Source organism: Camelus dromedarius, chromosome 11, assembly GCF_036321535.1.
Source record: "Camelus dromedarius isolate mCamDro1 chromosome 11, mCamDro1.pat, whole genome shotgun sequence".
Lineage (NCBI taxonomy): Eukaryota > Metazoa > Chordata > Mammalia > Artiodactyla > Camelidae > Camelus > Camelus dromedarius.
This window is the reverse complement of record NC_087446.1, coordinates 203,487-221,845: the sequence shown is the minus strand read 5'-3', so window position 1 is coordinate 221,845 and position 18,359 is coordinate 203,487. Positions and strand designations below refer to the sequence as shown.

The window sequence follows — 18,359 nt, the reverse complement described above, 5'->3', positions numbered from 1 at the left end:
ATCTGTGTGCACTCTTTGGTTGGTACTTTGTGCTGTACTGAGTAGGGCTGGGAGAGTGTGAAGGAAGAAGCTAGTTTATTGTCTTAAGGTACACAGCTGTCCAGTTGCCTGCAGTGGGACCACGAAGGAGTCAGCCTCTTTAACCCCAGTCTCACTCAGGGGCTCAGCCCAATCCCCAGGGCCTCCCTTTTGTCCCTCCAAGGTCCTGCCCTGGAGACTCTGGGAGAAATCCAAGGAGTGGGGGGTGGAGAGTCAGGACGAGGAGTGGAAGTTGGTCAGCTGTCCCTTCTGCTGGAAGTAGAACTGGAACCGAGACTGGGCATACTCCTAGGGAAGGAAACCCACCCCACAGACTGGTGAGAAAGCTTAGGACTAGTACCCCACAGCCCCTCAGTCTGCCCACAGCCACCTGGGACTGCCCACAGATCTGGAGGACCCGAGGCTCCTGCTGCTCCCCACCCCCCCAACTCACCCACCTGGGTTACTTACCATGTAACCAAATTCTATAGTGGACATGGATGCCTGGAGGATGGACCAGAGACCCCAAAAGAAATGAGATGCCAGAGCATACCTGACGGGGGCAGGAAAAGGGGGGTTCAGAGCACATTTGGCATTGCCTGAACCCCTTCCCCGAGGCTGGTCAAGCCTCAAAACCCTAACTTCTCTCCCATCGCCCTAACCTCTACCTTGTCCTGACTCTTCCCACTTTTAAACTCTTCTTCCTTGTCAGCCTCTGACCTGATCCTCGCTTCCTGCTCCCACTGTGCACTGTCACCTCTCCTGCAGCCCAGCGAGTCTACCTGCCTCTTCCTCAGCCCCTCTTTCCTCCGCAACCTGCTCTACCCCTGCCCGATCCGTCTTTCCTCACCGATTAACCTCTACCAGCAAATCTGCCTCCAGTTTCTTCTGCTCCTCTGGGGAGATGGTCTCACCTTTCTTTACCTCTGCCAGGTAGTGGCGAATAAAATGGAGCTGAGATGAGCAGACAAGAGTCAGGAAATGGGGAGACTGAGGAGCATTTCCCAGTAAACACCCTTTCCCACCATTCCTTCCAGACTTCACCTTCCTTCTCCCTCACAGGACAGGTCCAGCTCCCCAGCTCCTGGCCCACATACCTGCTGTCCCCGGGTGGGGTAGTTTGCAGGCTGCACTTTGTAGAAAGGCCATTCCTCGTGAGTATAATCGTAAACCCACTCACAAAAATGATTCCCAATGTCAAAGCCCCTGGGGAAATAAGGTGGACATTCAATCCCTAAATATGCTGGGCAGCTGGGATGCAGCGATGAAGGTCTGGTCTGCTTTTCCAGGGCACTGTGGGAACGGACCCACAGGAGGCCATCCTCTCACCCTCACCTGTAGTTATAACTGCTGTACTCGAAGTCAACTAGCATGAGGCTGTCGGCACTTTCTGGTTCTGAGAGCAGTAAGATGTTCCCTGGGGGAATGTGGTGAGGTTCTGGTCACTCCGGGGCCCTCTGGTCCCCCTCACCTTAGGTTGGGAGACTCAGATGCCTTCTCCTACCTTCCTGGATATCATTGTGGCAGAAGACCACTGGTGATGGGGTGGAGTCTAGCAACTTCCTGCAGGAGAACAGGGGCATGGGTCTTGAGCAGGGGTGACGAAAGGAGGGTCAGAGCCACTCTCGTGGGCTCAGCTTTGACCCCAGCCCTCAGGAATCCTGGGGAGGACTCCACTAGGTGGCTGGAGCTACCTCCTGTGCTCTTCCGTCCCTCTCCCCGCCAACCCCGTCCTGCCTGCCCTCACCTGAGGTTGCCCATCTCATCCTTCAAGCTGTACATCTCCAGCAGGTTCATCTGGGAGAGGCCAGTGGGGGGCAGGTCCTGGATCTGCTTTAAGTACCTGAGGCCCAAAGAATAGGGTACACTCCCTCTGCTGTCCCTCCCCACCCCTCTCCTGTCTACCCCAGGCCAGGCTGTCCCACCCGTCCTGTTACTGCATGACTGGTCTGGCAGTCGTTTGGAAGCCTGTCCTATGAGAGAACAGGACAGACACTGGGACACCTGATCCACTCAACTGGAGGCTTGTACAGAGTCATGGACGCATTCAGCCACAGGCTAGCAGAGTAGCTGCCAGCATGTAGGTTCAGCCTGTGTGCAGGAGCCCCGACGAGGCCCCTGACTCACCGCTCCATGGTCCCAAATAGCCAGTGGGGCTCCTTAGTGAAAGGCATCTCCATGCCGTGGAACCGGGCCATCTTCGTGGCAATGGCTGCAGACAACACCGGCTCTCGAAGCTCGTGGGTCTTCAGTGGCCGGCTCTGCACCCAGGAACCTATCAGAGTGTGAGGGGACTGGGGCAGGAGGGGGAAGGGTAGGGGGACGGGGGGGTGCAATCAAGGGCTTGGGGAAAATCCCCTACCTAGGGTGAGGGATGTGAAGGCAGACACTGGGAAGGGGGGTAGGGGCTGGGGAAGGAGGTGCTTCGGGGAGGTCAGGGCCGGGCTGAGCTCGTACTGGGATGTACTGTTCCAGCCGGCCCTCTGGAAAGACTCCGTAGAGCTGGGGCCCCAGCGACCGCTCTGCAAGGATGGCGAACATCACACTTTCAAGGACTAAGGAGTCCACGCCCTGAAGGAAGATGGACAGCGAAGGGGCCACAGTCACGAGGGGCCAGAGGCAAAGTGGCGCCAACACACAGAAGGGTCTGCTTTCTCCCCCCACCACAGCGGGGACTTCCTGTCCTATAGCCTAAGGCTCCAGGGCTCAGGCTTTAGTGTCGTAATGGGCAAAACACTAAGCCCCTGAGCCTCAGTGTCCTCAACCGCGCAGCGGGGACAATACCACCTGCCACACTTAAGTGAGACGTCTAGGGCCACTGGCCACTGCGGCGCTCACTCCCTCCTCACCTGCAGGATGGCCCCATACAGCCGCAGTAGCACCTCCCGGGGCTCCTCGCCGACGCTGGGCAGGTGGTCCGGCAGCGAGCAGCGGAAGAGCAGGTTACTGAGGCCTCCGCTGCGGACCCACAGCACGGCGCCCTCAGCCCGCGGTCCGCTCCAGCAGCCCCGCGTCCAGCCCCCGCGCCCTGGGCTCCCCTGCCACTCACGGCCCCGCCACACCCCCCGGCCACAGGAACGCAGAGTGTCCCGAGGGTCGGACCTGGCCCTGACCCCGACCCCGGCCCGCGCACAGGAGGGTCTGACCCCTGACCTCCCACCTCACGGGGTCAACCCTCAGCTCCTCCGGCCGCACTCGGCGCCAGGCCCCGCCCAGGTACTCCCGGCACCACTGGTAGGCTCGGCGCTCGGCGTCTCGCGACCGCACCGAGCCGCGCCGTCGGTTCGGGGCCGTGTCGGGGCATTTCGACGGCCGCAAGCTGTCCTTGGACAAGCAGCCTCCGACAGCCCCGCCTTCGGCCACAGCGCTCCCATCGGCCGCCATGGCGCGGGCTCAGCCGCGCCCAACGCCTTGCCGCGCTCGGCTCCTTCCGGTTGCGCTCGGCTCCGCTTCCGGCCAGCCTGCGCTTCTCGGGTCGTACTCGGGTCTCTCAGGCTCTATTCGGCTCTTTGCGGCTCTGCTCTGCTCTCTAGGAGACCCTGTTCCGGGTGCTATTTCCGAAGGCTGTGTCCCGCCCCTGCTCGGAGAGAAGACCAATGGCCTCTCTCTATGGGTGGGGCCGCTCGAAAGACACGTCGCTGTTTGGACTGTAACCCGGAAACAGGAAATAGTGCAGGCCAATCAGAAGCGCCGTGAGCGGTCAGGCTCGCGGCACAGCCCCGTGTCACGTGGGCGGGTGGCCAGTCCGCTGCCGGGTGTCTGGGGGAAAGTGCCGGTGAGGCAAAGTGGGCCTTCGCTAGGGTCGCGGAGCGGACTAGACAACGCAGGCAGGGCGGCAGAAGCCCTCTCACTGGACAGATTTGGCCCCCGGAACAGTCGGAAGGCAGACTGTTGAGTGTGTGGCGAGTCCTGAGTGTGAGTCACACCGGGGAGGGGAGAGTGTGTGTGACTCACATCTAGGGGTGGAGAATGTAGGTGCCAAATTTGTTGATGAGTAACCTTAAATCCCGAATCACCGCTGAGACTCCCTTGCCAGTTGAAGTGCACCTCTGAGAGGAGGCTCTTGTTACCCTGCTTGAAACTAATGTCTCCAAGCCCCGCTCCACTACCCCTCTGGCCTCCAGACATAAAATCGGTTACAAAATCTACTCAGGAGGAGAGGCTCACACCCTGGAGCAGACCCCTGGGGCTGCATCACGTCTCCTCGTCCCACTGCGGCAGTGTGAAATGCCTCCTTGCGTTTCTTCTGCTCCAAGCTAGAGTGGCAACCGGGAAGACTTGACCCACGGGCGTCTGTGGGAGCGCGTGTTGGACCACAGTGTTCTTTGGGGTAAAATAGATGCGCAGCTGACGAGTGGTGTTTGATTTGAATAATAAGAAAGAAACCAATTATTAGTGATCAGAAGGTGAAAGTCAGTTGCTGCAGCAGAAAATCATGATCGCTCATTCTTTACTTAAATTTGAGCCAGTTCTGAGACCTGGACTGGAGCCCACTGGTTGAAAGGGAGGCTTGATCCCCTACAGAAAGGATCCTGCAATGCCACCATAAGCACATAAAAAATATTTCTCCAGTCCTTCCCCAAGGGACCTATTGCCTCTTGACAAAGTAAGGAATTTAACTTTGAAAAAGAGACTACCCAGATCTTTCAAGGGCTGTTAGGTATAAGATATGAACTGATGGTGTGTGCCAGGGTGCGTGAAACATCATGAGCCACTGGTTTGGGTAGGGGCTATGGAAGTCAGATGATAAATGGAGTCCTGACCCAAGTCTTGTGGTCACTTCTCTGGTCCCAGTGCATACTTTGGATAATTATACCCAGCAGTGGGCAGAGCCTGCATATTGCTCCCTGACTTGTGGAATAAAAATCATAGCAGGAAGCGTGGGAGCCTCTGAAGCTCCGCATCCCCTCCAATAGTGGGATCCATGTGGGGTTGCAGAGACTGCTCACTTGCAAAGATATAAATCCCCGTTATTTCCTCTTCAGTTCACCTGTGTGGCCCCTGCAACATCCAGATGGATTCAAGAAAATGATGGTGGACTAGCACAAACTTAGCTAAGTAGCACCCCAATCAGCAGCTGTGTCAGTTGAGACATCTGTGCTGAAACTGGTAATGCACTTCTGACACTTGATAATGCAATTGATGTGAACATGCTTTTCAGTTTCCAGTAGTAAAGTACATTTCCGAGAGCAGTTTACTTTCATGTGGGAAGGGCAGCCAAACATACACATTGTCTTGCTTCAAGGCTGTTTTAACTCGTGCTTTCTGTCGCAGTGCACTCCACTGAGACCTTGAACACCTGGACATTCTGCATAACATTGATGACATCATGCTAACTGGACACGGTGAAGAAGGAAATGACAAATCACTGTCCCAGGTAAGACAGTGCATGTTGGAGGATGAGAGATAAACCCTCAGAAGTTCTGGAGCCTGTCATCAGTGAAGTTTCCAGGGGTACAATGTTGTAGGGCAAAGCAGGGCACCACCTCTAAGGTAAGGACACATGATTGCATCTTGCATCCCTATCATGAAGAACGAGGCCTATCACTTGATGCACCTCTGGATTTTGGCATCAGCATGTACCACACTCAGGAGTGCTGTTCTGACCCATTTATCGGGTGACTTGGAAGACTGCCAGTTTTGAGTGGGGCGCAGAGAAAAGGAAGGCTCTGGTGAAGATCCTGATTGGAGGATGGGTTCCCCTGCCACATGGCAGAACCAGTGGGTTATGGTGGGCTTATTTGTGGTAAACAGGGACCCTGTGTGGCACCTTTGGCAGGTTCCAACAGGAGATTTGCAGTGCAGACACTGGGATTCTGAAGCAAGACCATGCCTGCTGCAATGAAGAACTACTCAGCAATGGAAAGCAGCTTCTGGCACAAGACTGGTCCGAAGTAGAGACTGACTGCCTGATTATGGGGCATCAAATGACCCTGTGACCCCATCTGCCTGTCCTGAGCTAGGTATTGGCAGGTCCACCAAACAAATAGGTTAAGCAGGCTCAGTAGCAATTCACTGCACAATGAAACAGGATTAGACCTGAGCCTGTCCAGGGAGTACTGGTCATTTGTAGAGGCTACTGTGGCCCCCACATTGCCTACTTTGTTGTACCAATGCTTCTCTCTTAGCAGACAGCAAGAAAAATTTAGGTCTGGCTCACAGGTGGGTCAGCTTGATGTGTTGATAAGAGCTGAAAATGAACTGCTGCTGCACTACCATCCATTCAGGGTGGCTCTGAAGGACAGTAATGAGGACAGTTCCTCCAGGGAGCAGAGCTTCAGGCAGCACACTTGGATACCCACTTTATGGGGAAGAGCAGGGAGGAGTGGACAGAACAGGGGCCTAAGGAAGATGTGCACTGAACTTCTGGGTCGAGACAGATGTCTTGCTGCTTAGTCAGGGATCTGGGAAGAGCAAGAGGGAATATTGGAGGCAGGGAGGTCTGGGAAAGAAGAGGGACCTATAGGAGTGGTCACAAGTGTGTGCATCTTTGTGCCTCATGTTAATACCCATTGCAAAGAGGTCACTGAGCAGCAAAGTGAATGGATGCAGCCAGCTTCTGTCCTTGGCTACCCTTATGCTTGTAAGGTGGACCCATGAATGGAGTTGCCATGGTGGCAGTCTATGCCCACCAACATGGACTCTCTTACCAAGGCTTATCTAACTGCCTATGAATCTTACTGCCTATGAATGTCTGACCTGTTAGCAGCCAAGATTAGTGCTGAGCTCCTGATATGGTGCCATTCCTAGATGACTCAGTGACAGGTTGGTTACAGCAGATCCTTTCCACCCAGGAGAGATTCATCCTTGCTGGAATTGACACCTGCTCTGGATATGCGTTTGCCTTCCTTATCCACAAGGTCTCAGAGTAGCATCACTGTCAGGCAGCTGAGAGGATGCTCAATTTACCAACACAAGATCATGTATAGCACATATATGTATATATGTGTACATGTATAACCTCGGGCCAAGAAACTTGTTTTACGGTGAAGCGCACAACAATGTGTGGATTGCCACAGGACCACTGCTTCTCCAATATCCTGTATTACCTACAAGCAGCCTGTCTCATGGAAGGAAGGAATGTCCTCACAAAGACTTAGCTAACGTGCCAGCTCTAGGGCAGTATCCGGAGAAGCTGGAGTATATACACAACTCAAAGCCTAGCGTATGGTTCCCCAGGAGATAAAATACATGGATCCAGGAACAAAGTCACAAGTCCAAGAACCCAGGGGTTGGTATTAGCTATCCCCCGCAATTGTTCTCAGTAACCCACGTATACAAGTTTCACATTCTGTCTCTGTAACATTAAGCTCTGCTGAATTAGACCTCCTGGCTCCCTGGTGGGGAGCACTTCCATGAGGGGACTTCCACTGATTCTAGGGGAGGACGCCTCCACTGAGCCTGAATCTGCAAATTCCAGCAGGTCATTTTGAGCTCCTCATGGAGAACCAGCAGGCAAAGGAGAAGGGGATAATAGATCCTGTTTATTATGAGTAGATAGGGTTGCTACTACTTCATAAGGCAATCAGGAGTTGGTCTGGCCTGGAGAGTTTACGTGGTTCTGTCTGGTTGCTTCCATGCCACGTGGTGACAGCAGCCACAGCCTGCCAAAGGCAAGACAACCAAGGGCTCAGAACCCTCAGGGATGAAGGTCTGAGTCATCCATCCAGGAAAGCCATATAGACCAGCTGAAATGCTGGCTGGTGGTGAGGGAAATCTAGAGGAGGAGGTAACCACTATCAGTTACAGCCTCAGGAGCAGGTGCAGCAGTGGGGACTCTGTTTGTTCTACTAATGCTCTTGTGTTAAGGCTTTTGTAAATGTGACCTTCGAGACTTTGGCTCAAAAAATCATGGCAACGTGGACTTAGTGTAGTACCTGAGTAGATCTATTGGGTGCAAGGTCTGGTGTCTTGACTGATGCCCTCAGCACACCTTTAACTGCAATGGACTTACAGAGCTGCATCTCTGGCACCTGCTGTGTATCTTTGCATTTTCTGCCCAGGCCTTCTCTGACACAGCAGGAGCCCACTTGGTCTGCTTACCAGCACAGTCTAGGTCCCTGGGGGCAACCTCAGGGACTGGAGACCGGCGTCGGTGGATGAGTAGTTGGACAATCCTAGGAGGCACTCTGTACACTTATCAGGAGGTCGTGGTGAAGTCAAGGTGCTGTTAGCCAGAGCAGAAACCTCAGGACCGTGCTATGTTTTGATTCCTCCATTTCTGTCTCACTCTTCCCCTACTCCATTTATGTTTCCTGGAATCACTTCCTGAACAAACCACTAATACCTAAGTCTTTGGGACTGAAGTCACTGTCACTGGGCTGAAATTGTTGTGTTGGTAAGGCTGCACTCTCTCTGGAGGCTCTAAGGGAGGATCCACTCCTTGCCGCTCTGGTAGATGCGGGCTTTACTTAGCATGTGTCTGCGTCACTCGTCTCTGGCTCCATGGCCGTCATTGCTTCCATCTCTCCTGTCTGTGCAATCTCCCTCATTCTCTCTTATAAAGATGCTGCGATGGTATTTAGGGCCAACCCGGATAATCCAGGATAATCTCTTCATTGCAGAATCCTTGATTTAATCAAATCTGCACAGATCCTTTTTCCAAATAGGGTAACACTTACAGGTTCCAAGCGTTAGAACATGGATATCTCTTGAGAGACCATTTTTTTCAGCCTACCAGAGTCACGAATTCTTTCTCTCACAGCTTTCAGCTTATCAATCCATTGTGTCCCAGTCCTTGAATATTGCAGTCAAACAGTTCTGAGTCCAGCCTAATTTTTCTCCTTGGACAGAATTTAATTTTTCTGACTAAATACTTGAAGAAGTATGGTATATGCATGAGGGAATGATTTATTTATTTATTCACTTAAAATGATAATAAGCCCTCAGATGTTAGCATAAATAACTATTTTATAAAATAAAAATTTGATGAGAATAGTGGCCTTCTTTTTACATTTTTGCAAGTTTCTTTATTGCCTGCTTAGTTGGAGACAGCTGGTCCCCATAGCTGCTTCTGCAGTCAGTCTCTTCCAATGTATTGTTTTAGTTGAAACATGAAGAAAATCCAGCCTCACTCAGATTTCTAGTTGGAAACCTTTTCAATTGGTTTTTTTTAGATAAATGTGGATCTTTGTTGATAGTACACCAAGACTTGATGAGAGACAGTTTCTTAAAGGTTAGTTGCAGTTTGGACTTTGAAACCATATCAGTGAACTTTTTCATGCTCTGTTGCATTAAAGTCCATTGGTCTGTCTTGTGTGTTGAGTGGGTCTTTTAGTCATGCATAATTTTGAAGCATCATGCATTCGTTGGTCATTTGGATGATGCTGGTTCACTGAGTTATGTAGATCTTACAAATTTTGACAGATTTTATTATATATTTTAAAAATCACACTTGTTAATGCCACCACCAATCTAATCAGAAAAACATAAAAATTTTGGGAAACTTTAAGCTCATGATGATGGACACAGGTTTTCCAAAAACCTAATTTTTGCTTAAAAGCAAAAATTTTATCATTGGCAGCAAATACTATCAGTTGTTTTCCTTGAAGTAACATGCCCACTTTATTCATTTTGGAGAGTGTTTGCCAAATACCCAAGTCAGAATAACCATAGTTTGTCAGTTTTCTTTCAAGTAAAAATAGTTTCATGGAGTGATGTCAGCAAGAAGGCAGAGTGAGAAATTCCCTGTCTCTCCCCTTCAATTTACAGCCAATAAAACATTCACAATGCCAAAAAAGGTACCTCTGTCCAGCACACCAGGATGCTGGAGAATTCTACACTTCTGTGCATCTAAAGGTGGATGGACTGGAACCCTTAGAGTGGTGGAGCTGGGGGAATAGTGGAGGCAGTGCCTATAATCCTGAATTCCCAGCTGCAGCAGCTGAGCCTGCAGCCTCAGATAACTTGGTAGTAGCAGGGGAGGTGGCACACACAACTCCATACTTCCAGTGACAGTGGCAGTCACAGGTAACTGGCAGCAGTGGCAGTGAAGCCTGAGATTCCATCTCTTCAGCTTCAGAGGTGCCCCTGGCTCTACCTGCAGCATTCCCCCTACCTGCAACAGCAGATCCTGTGAACCATACAACAGACATGGCAGAGACAGCTGTGCAACACTGGCTACTTCCCACCTAATCCCTCCCCAATGATGGCAGAGCTGGAGCCCAGGGGATCCCAGACCCAATGGAAGAGCCCACTATCCTGGTGCCCAAGGCAGCAACACCAGCCACACTGGCAGCAGCAAGGTACCAGTCACGCCAGGGCTACAAGAAGCAATAACGAGGGCACAGGGGTGATGATCCTGACAGAGGTGGTGGTGGGTGGAAAGTACTGACTCTCAAACATAGCCAGAGGCAGTTCAGAATCAAACAGAAAGGTGGCCATTACTTCAGATGCGCCAGCAAAGAAACAACTCATCAAGCACTATGAAGAACCACAGTAACATGGTACAAAAATAAAATGATAATTCTCCAGAAACCAAATTTAAAGGCATGGAATACTGTGATCTGCCTGATAGAGCATTCAAAGTAGCAGTCACGGTGAAAGAGAATGTGACAATTAATATATGTATGTTCATGTATAACTGAAAAATTGTGCTCTATACTGGAAATTGGCACAACATTGTAAACTGACAATAACTCAATAAAAAAAATAAATAAAAGCTAAGAAAAAAAAAGCTGTCATGAAGAAACTCAACCAGCTACAAGAAAACTTAGGCAGTTCAGTGAGCTCAGGATACAATTAATGAACAGAAGGAAGACTTTGCCAAAGAGATTGAAACTAAAGAAGAACCAAACAGAAATTCTCAACAAATAAGATAAAGGATGCAGTAGAAAGCATTGGAAATAGAGCAGACCATATGGAAGAGAGAATTAACAAGCTCAAAAACAGAAGTCTAGAAGTAACACAAGTAGAAGAGACAAGAGGAATAAGATATTTTAAAAATGAGGAAACTTGGTGAGAGCTGTCCAACTTTCAGGAAGGATAACATTAGTGTAATGGGTATGTCCCACCAAGAGAAGAAAGGGAGAAGGGAGCAGAGAGTTTCTTTAACAATAACAACTGAGAACTTCCCAAACCTGAGGGAGAAACTGGATATACAAGTCCATGAAGCTAAGATAATAGCTAATTACCTCAATGCAAAAGGTCCTTCTCCAAGACACATTATATTAATATTGCCAAAAGTCAATGACAAAGCATGTTAAAGGCAGCCAGGGGAAAAATAGTGGTAACTCCCAATAGATTATCAGCAGATTTCTCAGCAGAAACTCTACAGGCCAGGAGGGAGTGGAATGACATTCTCAAAATACTGAAAGATAAAAACTGTCACCCGGGAATACTTTATCCAGCAAAGTTATCATTCAGATATGAAGGAAATTAAGACTTTCCCAGACAAACAAACCCAAAGAAGTTAATTAACACTAGACCTGTCTTACAAGAACTGTTAAAAGGAACTCTTTTACCAGAAATAAAAAGAGAAGTGTACACAAAACTTTGAGCAAGGTGATAAATAGACAGAATCAGAAAATCACAAATCTTTATCAGAATAGATTTTTAAACACTTTATTATAAAATAAAGGTTAAAGGGAGAAAAAGAAAAAAAACAATGACAGTTACTTCAATTTGGTAAAAAACAAAAACTCAGCATAAAAAAGGGATAATTTGAGGCAATAAAAGAAAAACAGAAAAGGGAAGAGGAAAATGATGGAAACCATAGAGGTAAATGAGGATAAGATGCTATCAACTGAAAAAGGACTATTTTATCTACGAGACGTTTTATACAAACCTTATGGCAATCACAAAACAAATATGTAGAACAGAGATATGAAACAAACAAAAGAAATGGAGAAAAAAATCATAGAAAACCACTAAACCAAAACAGCAGACAGAAACACAAGAAAAAAAGAAACAATGGAGAAATAGAGCAACCAGAAAACAAAAGAGAAAATGGCAATACTAAGTCTTCATCTATCAATAACCACCCTTAAAGTAAATGGATTGAATTCAGCAGTCAAAAGACACAGAGTGGCTGGATGGATTGAAAAACAAGACTGAATTCTGTGCTGCCTCCTGGAGGCTCACCTCAGCTCTAAAGGCACACATAGGCTCAAAGTGAAGGGATGGAAGATGATACTCCAAGCAAATGGCAGCCAAAATAAAGTGGGTGTAGCCATACTCATATCAGACAAAGTAGACTTCAAGCCAAAAAAGTAACAAGAGACAAAAACAAACAGCATATAATGATAAAAAAGACAGCTCATCAAGAAGACATAACATGATTTTTATATATACACACACACACACACACACACACAAGCACCTAACAGAGGAGCATAAAAATTTATTTATCTATCTATCTATCTATCTATCTATTTATTTATTTATTTATTTATTTATTTATTTATTTATTTATTTATTTATTTATTTATTTATTTATTTATTTATAAATTAACAGACCTAAAGGGATGGAGAAACTGACAGCTACACAGTAATAGTAGGGGACTTTAACACCCACTGACATCAATGGATAGATCACCTATACAGAAAGTCCATAAGGAAAGAGTGGTCTTAAATGAAACATTGGACGAGATGGATTTGATAGATTTGTACAGAACATTCCATTCAAATGCAGTAGAATACACATTCTTCTCAAGTACATATGTAATTTTCTCAAGGATAGACCATATGTTGAGACACAAAACAAGTCTCAATAAATTCAAGAAGCTTGAAATAATACCAAGCAATTTTCCAATCCAATGGTATGAAACTAGAAGTCAACTACAAGAAGAAAGCTGGAAAAATCTCAAATATGTGGAGACTGAATAATATGCTACTGAACAACTATTGGATCAATGAAAAAAAATCAAAAGAGAAATAAAAAAAAATCTGAAGACAAATGAAAATGAAAATACAACATACCAAAATCTGTGGGGACAGCAAAAGTGTAGTTTATGGCAATACAGGCCTACCTCAAGAAGTGAGAAAAATCTCAAATAAACAATCTAACCTTGCACTTAAATGAATGAGAAAAAGAGCAAACAAAGCCCAAAGTCAGTAGAAGGAAGGAAATAATAAAGATCAGAGTAGAAATAAATGAAATAGAGACTAAGAAGACAATAGAAAAGATCAATGAAAATAAGAGGTGGCTCTTTGAAAAGATAAATAAAATTAACAGAAATTTAGCTACATTCACTAAGAAGAAAAGAGACAAAACCAATAAACTCAAATGAAAAAGGAGAAATAATGGATACCTCAGAAAAACAAAGGATTTCAAGAGAATATTATGAATATATACCCCAACAAATTGGACAACCTAGAAGAAGTTACTGCAATCATACAACCTTCTGAGACTGAATCATGGAGAAATAGAAAGTCTGGACAGGCCTCTCACTAGTACAGAAATTTAAAAGGTGATCAACAAGCTCCCAAACTCAAAAGTCCAGGGCCAGATGGCCTCATAGGCAAATGCTACCAGACATTCAAAGAAGATTTAATACCTATCTACAGATTCACTGCAATCTCTATCAATATCCCAAGGACTTTTTTTCACAGAAAATTTATATGGAACCACAAAAAACTCTGAATAGCCAAAGCAATCTTGAGAAAAAACAAACAAACCTGGAACTCCCTGATTTCAAACCATATTACAGAACCATAGTAATTAGAACAGCATGGTACTAGGGGAAAAAAAGATACATAGATGAATGAAAAAGAGTTGAGAGCCTAGAAAGAAACCTGTACATCTATGGTCAATTAAGTTATGACAAAGGAGCAAAGAACACACAGTGTAGAAAGGATAGTCTCTTCAATAAATGGTGTTAGAAAAACCAGGCAGCCACATACTACTCAAATACCACTCAGCCAAGAAAGATGAAATCTTGTCATTTGTGACAAGCTGTATGGACATTGAGAATATTATGCTAAATGAAATAAATCAGACAGAAAAAGGTAAATACAGTATGATTTCACTCATATGTGGAATATAAAAAACAAGCAAAAAAAGAAAAAACCAAAATAAATAAACAAAACAAAACAAACAAAAATAAAGATGTAAATACAGGGAACAGAATAGTGGTTACCAGAGGAGGAGGGGCGGGAAGGTGAAAAGGTAGAGGATTGTCTGCACTGGGATGGATGGAAACTAAATTCCTAGTGGTGAGCGTGCTGTAGGGCACACAGAAGTAGAAATATAATGTAAGCTATAAGGATTAAGAAATATAATGTACACATGAAACTTATATAATGTTATAAACCAATGTTACCTCAATAATAAATGAAAGTTTAAAAAGTAAAAACTGTGTTTCATGGAGAAAGTGACCAGTTCAGCTGCCAGCTGGAAGAATTGTGTAAGTAGTTGTGACAACCACTGGACTTCAGTATGCAGTGCTTTCTGTCACCACACTATTAGAGTTGTTAGGTGTCAAGACTTAATTAATTTTAATAAATTTTATTGCTTTATCAAGTAAGTGAAACTGATTAGCAAGTGAAACTTACCCCTGCCATGAGCATGTAGCAGTGATTTTGATTACTATTTGGTACCACTGCTTTGATTTGTGTTAAGGAACCAGCAGTTTTACCAACCATTGCTCTTGCACCATTAATGCAAATGTCAGTCCAATAGGAAAGCAAATAACATCTTAGTATTACACAGATAATTTTGACCTTGCTGAACTTTGGAGACTCCAGGAATCCACAGATCACATTTTGAGGACCACTGCTGTAGTATATCATAGGAATCATAGGATATGTGTGTTTTCAGTTTTACTAAATATTGCTAAATTTCTCTCCAAACTGGTTATCCCAATTTCTACTCTGTAACAGTAGGATAATATTTGGCCATAAGTCACTAAGACCAAGAATAACAGTGACTTAAGTAAAAGAGAAAATTTGGTGATGCTGTGTGTGGTTGAACCCATAGGATATAGTAAGTGGAGGCCCTGGAATTACACAGTGCCCAGGTTTAGAGTGGCCAGCCCTGGGCTTCGATGGTGGCTCTGTTCCTTGAAACCCTTAATGATCCAGGTTTCTTTTATCTTGTTCTGCCTTTGTGTCCTCCATTCCCAAGGTTACTTCATGATTCAAGATGACTGCTCCAACAAGTGCTTCCAGCTTTCAGGGATAAGAAGGTCTGAGTCGGACAATCACACGCCTCTTGCCTGCAGTCTCTTAAAGGAAATATCTAGAAACAGCCACATGCTACTAGCTACATGGGAGGCTGAAAAATGTATTTTATTTTAGAGGGCTAAATGGCTGATTAAAAATCCGGATTCTACAATTATGTGGGACAGTGAGCAGTTTCCGCTACAGCCCACTTCTTTGGTCGTTCACAGGTCCATGCATTCTTTTTTCCCGTGTATGGAACACCCTCACTTTATCCCTAGGGAGATCATTCGCAGAGGTTTCACGTAGCTTAAAGTTCAGGTTCCTTGAGTTATGCATTTTGTTCCAAAAGGTCTAGCTGTAGATCCTTGTGGACCAGTGATTTAAATAAATGAAAAGATACATTTTTGCTTCCCAATATAACCAATGTACAACTTTATAAATTTAGTGGTTTATAAACTGAAAAATGTTTTAGGTGTCCCAAGCATACAAGAGAGTAAGAGTAGGATAAGTTCAAGAAAAACCCCTATTAAGAAAAGGCAACACAGGCAACATGTAAAGTCTGGTCCACGACACTTTCCAAATCCTACTGAGCAGAAATAGTGAAGGCCCTTCCCTGGCAGGAGAGAAAGTTCCTTGTTTTGGCAGCCCCCAGCCATGTTCTCTGGGAAATTTTCCCTTTCCCATTCTGCTTCATATCCATATCTGAAGATGGCACTGAAGTGCGTGCCCTTCTGGGACTGTGCAGCCTTTTCTGTGGGACTGAATGCTTACTGGCTTTTTTGTAGGGGTTACTTTAGGAGGCAAATGGTCACAGGCAAGTGGTCCCAGGCAAACTAGGATTGCTGTTCTTCACAAAATTTCACTAATGATTAATTCTAGATTCTTAACGTGAGTTGGGAAGGGTTCCTTCCTGCTATTTTCTGAAGTGTTTCTTCTAGAATACGTACAGCTTCTTCCTTTAATGTTTTTTAGAATTCACCAGTAAAGCAATCTGGGTCTAAAGCTTTCTTTGTAGGTAAGTTTTAAGCTGAGAATTCAGTTTCTTTAATACCTATGGGTCCATTTGGATTTTCCCCTTCTTCCTGTTCCAGCTTTGATAATTTGTGTCTTTTGAAGAATTTGTTCATTTAATCTAAGTTGTCAAATTTATTGGCAAAAATTAGTTTATAGTAATTTTTATTATCCTTTTTGTATCTATTGAATCTAAAGTAGTGTCCCTTATTTCATTTCTGACGCTGGTAATTTATGCCTACTCACTTTTTTCCTTAATTAGTGTAACTAGAGGTTTGTCAACTTTATGGAATTTTTCAAAGAACCAGCTTTTGGTTTTATTGATTTCCCTCAATTGCTTTTATGTTTTCTGTTTCACTGATTTCTCTTCTTTCCTTCTAGTTCATTGGTTCTTCTCCCTTCCAGCCTTTACATTTAGCCTAGTTTTTGTCTTTATATTAAAGTCCATTTCTTGAGACAGCCTACAGTTGGGTCTCACTTTTTTATACAGTCTGACAATATCTGCATTGTAATTTAAGTGTTTAAAACATTTCCATTTAATGTAATTATTGACATTTTTGTTTTAAATCTACCATCTTGCTATTTGTTTTATATTTGTCCCATCTTACCTTTATTTAATTCCTCCTCTTTTTTGCTCTCTTTTGTATTAAACAAACATGTTTAAGAATTCCATGTTATCTTCACTCTTAGCTAATTGGCTTATATCTCTGTAATTGTTAACGCATATTCTCCAGGGTTTGCAGTATACACTTTCAGGCTATCATGCCACCTTAGCATACTACCTCACATATAAACACCTCACAGCAGTGGGTCTCCAGTTCTCCCGCCCTGTGCTGCTGTCGCTGTGTGTTCTGTTCACACACAACGTTTTAGACTCTATAACACACCGCTGATCTAAGAAGTGGATACAGTCTATTGTATTTTAAAGAAATTCAAACATGAGAAAAAGTCTTTTAGGATTACTCTCAGTCCTCTTTATTTCTTTTGGTAGACCCAGGTTCTCTTCAGGTATGTTTTTATTCATTCTAAAGAACTTATTTTAATGTTTTTTTGTATTGTGTATATGCTAGTGAAAAATTATCTCAGATTTTCCTTTTGTACAACAAAGGAAACTATAAACAAAAGGAAAAGACGACCTACAGAATGGGATAAAATATTTGCAAATGATGTGACTAACAAGGGCTTAATTTCCAGAATATATAAACAGCTCATACAGCTTAATATCAAAAACAAACAACCCAATCAAAAAATGAGCAGAAGATCCAAACAAACATTTCTCCAATGAAGGCATACATTGGCCAATAGGTACATGAAAAATGCGTAACATCACTAATCATCAGAGAAATACAGATCAAAGCAGCAATGAGATATCACTTCATACCAGTCAAAATAACCATCATTAAAAACTCCACAAACACGAATCAAACTTACAAGCTTTTGCACAGCAAAGGAAACCATAAGCAAAACATAAAGACAACCTACAGAATAGGAGAAAATATTTGCAAAAGATAAGGCTGACAAGGGCTTAATTTCCAGAATATATAAACAAATCATACAACTTAATAAGAAAAAAACAAACAACCTAATCCAAAAATGGGCAGAAGACCTGAACAAGCAATTCTCCAATGAAGACGTACGAATAGCCAATGTGAACATGAAAAAATGCTCAGTATCACTAATTATCAGAGAAATGCAAATCAAAACTACAATGAGGTCACAACAGTCAGAATGGCCATAATTCAGAAGTCCACAAATGATAAATACTGGAGAGGGTGTGGAGAAAAGGGGACCCTCCTACACTGTTGGTGGGAATGTAGTTTGGTGCAGACATTATGGAAAACAGTATGGAGATTCCTCAAAAAACTAAAAATAGGCTTACCATATGATCCAGCAGTCCCATTCCTGGGCATATGTCTGGAGGGAACCTTAATTCAAAAAAAAAACACAAGTACCCCAATGTTCATAGTAGCAATATTTACAATAACCAAGACATGGAAGCAATCTAAATGTCCATTTACAGATGATTGGATAAAGAAGTTGTGGTATATTTATACAATGGAATACTACTCAGCCATAAAAAATAATGTCATTTGCAGCAACATGGATGAACCTGGAGAATATCATTCTAAGTCAAATAAGTCAGAAAGAGGAAGAAAAATACCACATGATATCACTTATACGTGGAATCTAAAAAAATGACACAAATGATTTTACTTACAAAACAGAAA

At 44.6% G+C, this 18,359-nt stretch overlaps 2 protein-coding genes across 5 annotated transcripts in view; one reads left to right on the top strand and one right to left on the bottom strand.

Moving 5' to 3' along the window:
- Positions 1 to 58: 58 nt before the first annotated feature.
- On the bottom strand, positions 59 to 3,686 carry CHKB (choline kinase beta). Of its 3 annotated transcripts, none has more exons than XM_010999985.3 (11): positions 3,179 to 3,686; positions 2,868 to 2,976; positions 2,476 to 2,589; positions 2,146 to 2,279; positions 1,766 to 1,861; positions 1,523 to 1,581; positions 1,354 to 1,435; positions 1,116 to 1,224; positions 869 to 972; positions 490 to 571; positions 59 to 327 (listed from the first exon to the last, which is right to left on the bottom strand). In XM_010999985.3, the coding sequence occupies exons 1-11, from the start codon at positions 3,400 to 3,402 to the stop codon at positions 253 to 255; spliced, it is 1,188 nt and encodes a 395-aa protein (XP_010998287.2). In that variant the 5' UTR covers positions 3,403 to 3,686; the 3' UTR covers positions 59 to 252. The 3 variants fall into 3 exon arrangements, with proteins under 3 accessions (XP_010998287.2, XP_031319439.1, XP_031319440.1); XM_031463579.2 differs by having other exon boundaries at positions 2,146 to 2,312; positions 3,179 to 3,557; XM_031463580.2 differs by lacking the exon at positions 869 to 972 and having other exon boundaries at positions 2,146 to 2,312; positions 3,179 to 3,559.
- Positions 3,687 to 3,752: 66 nt separating this feature from the next.
- MAPK8IP2 (mitogen-activated protein kinase 8 interacting protein 2) overlaps positions 3,753 to 18,359 on the top strand; it is a 30,534-nt gene continuing 15,927 nt past the window's right edge. For both annotated transcript variants that reach the window (XM_064491314.1, XM_064491313.1), the window contains exons 1-2: positions 3,753 to 3,933; positions 5,293 to 5,395. In XM_064491314.1, the coding sequence (XP_064347384.1) occupies positions 5,348 to 5,395 (48 nt within the window). In that variant the 5' untranslated portion in view covers positions 3,753 to 3,933; positions 5,293 to 5,347. The remainder of the gene's footprint in view (positions 3,934 to 5,292; positions 5,396 to 18,359) is intronic.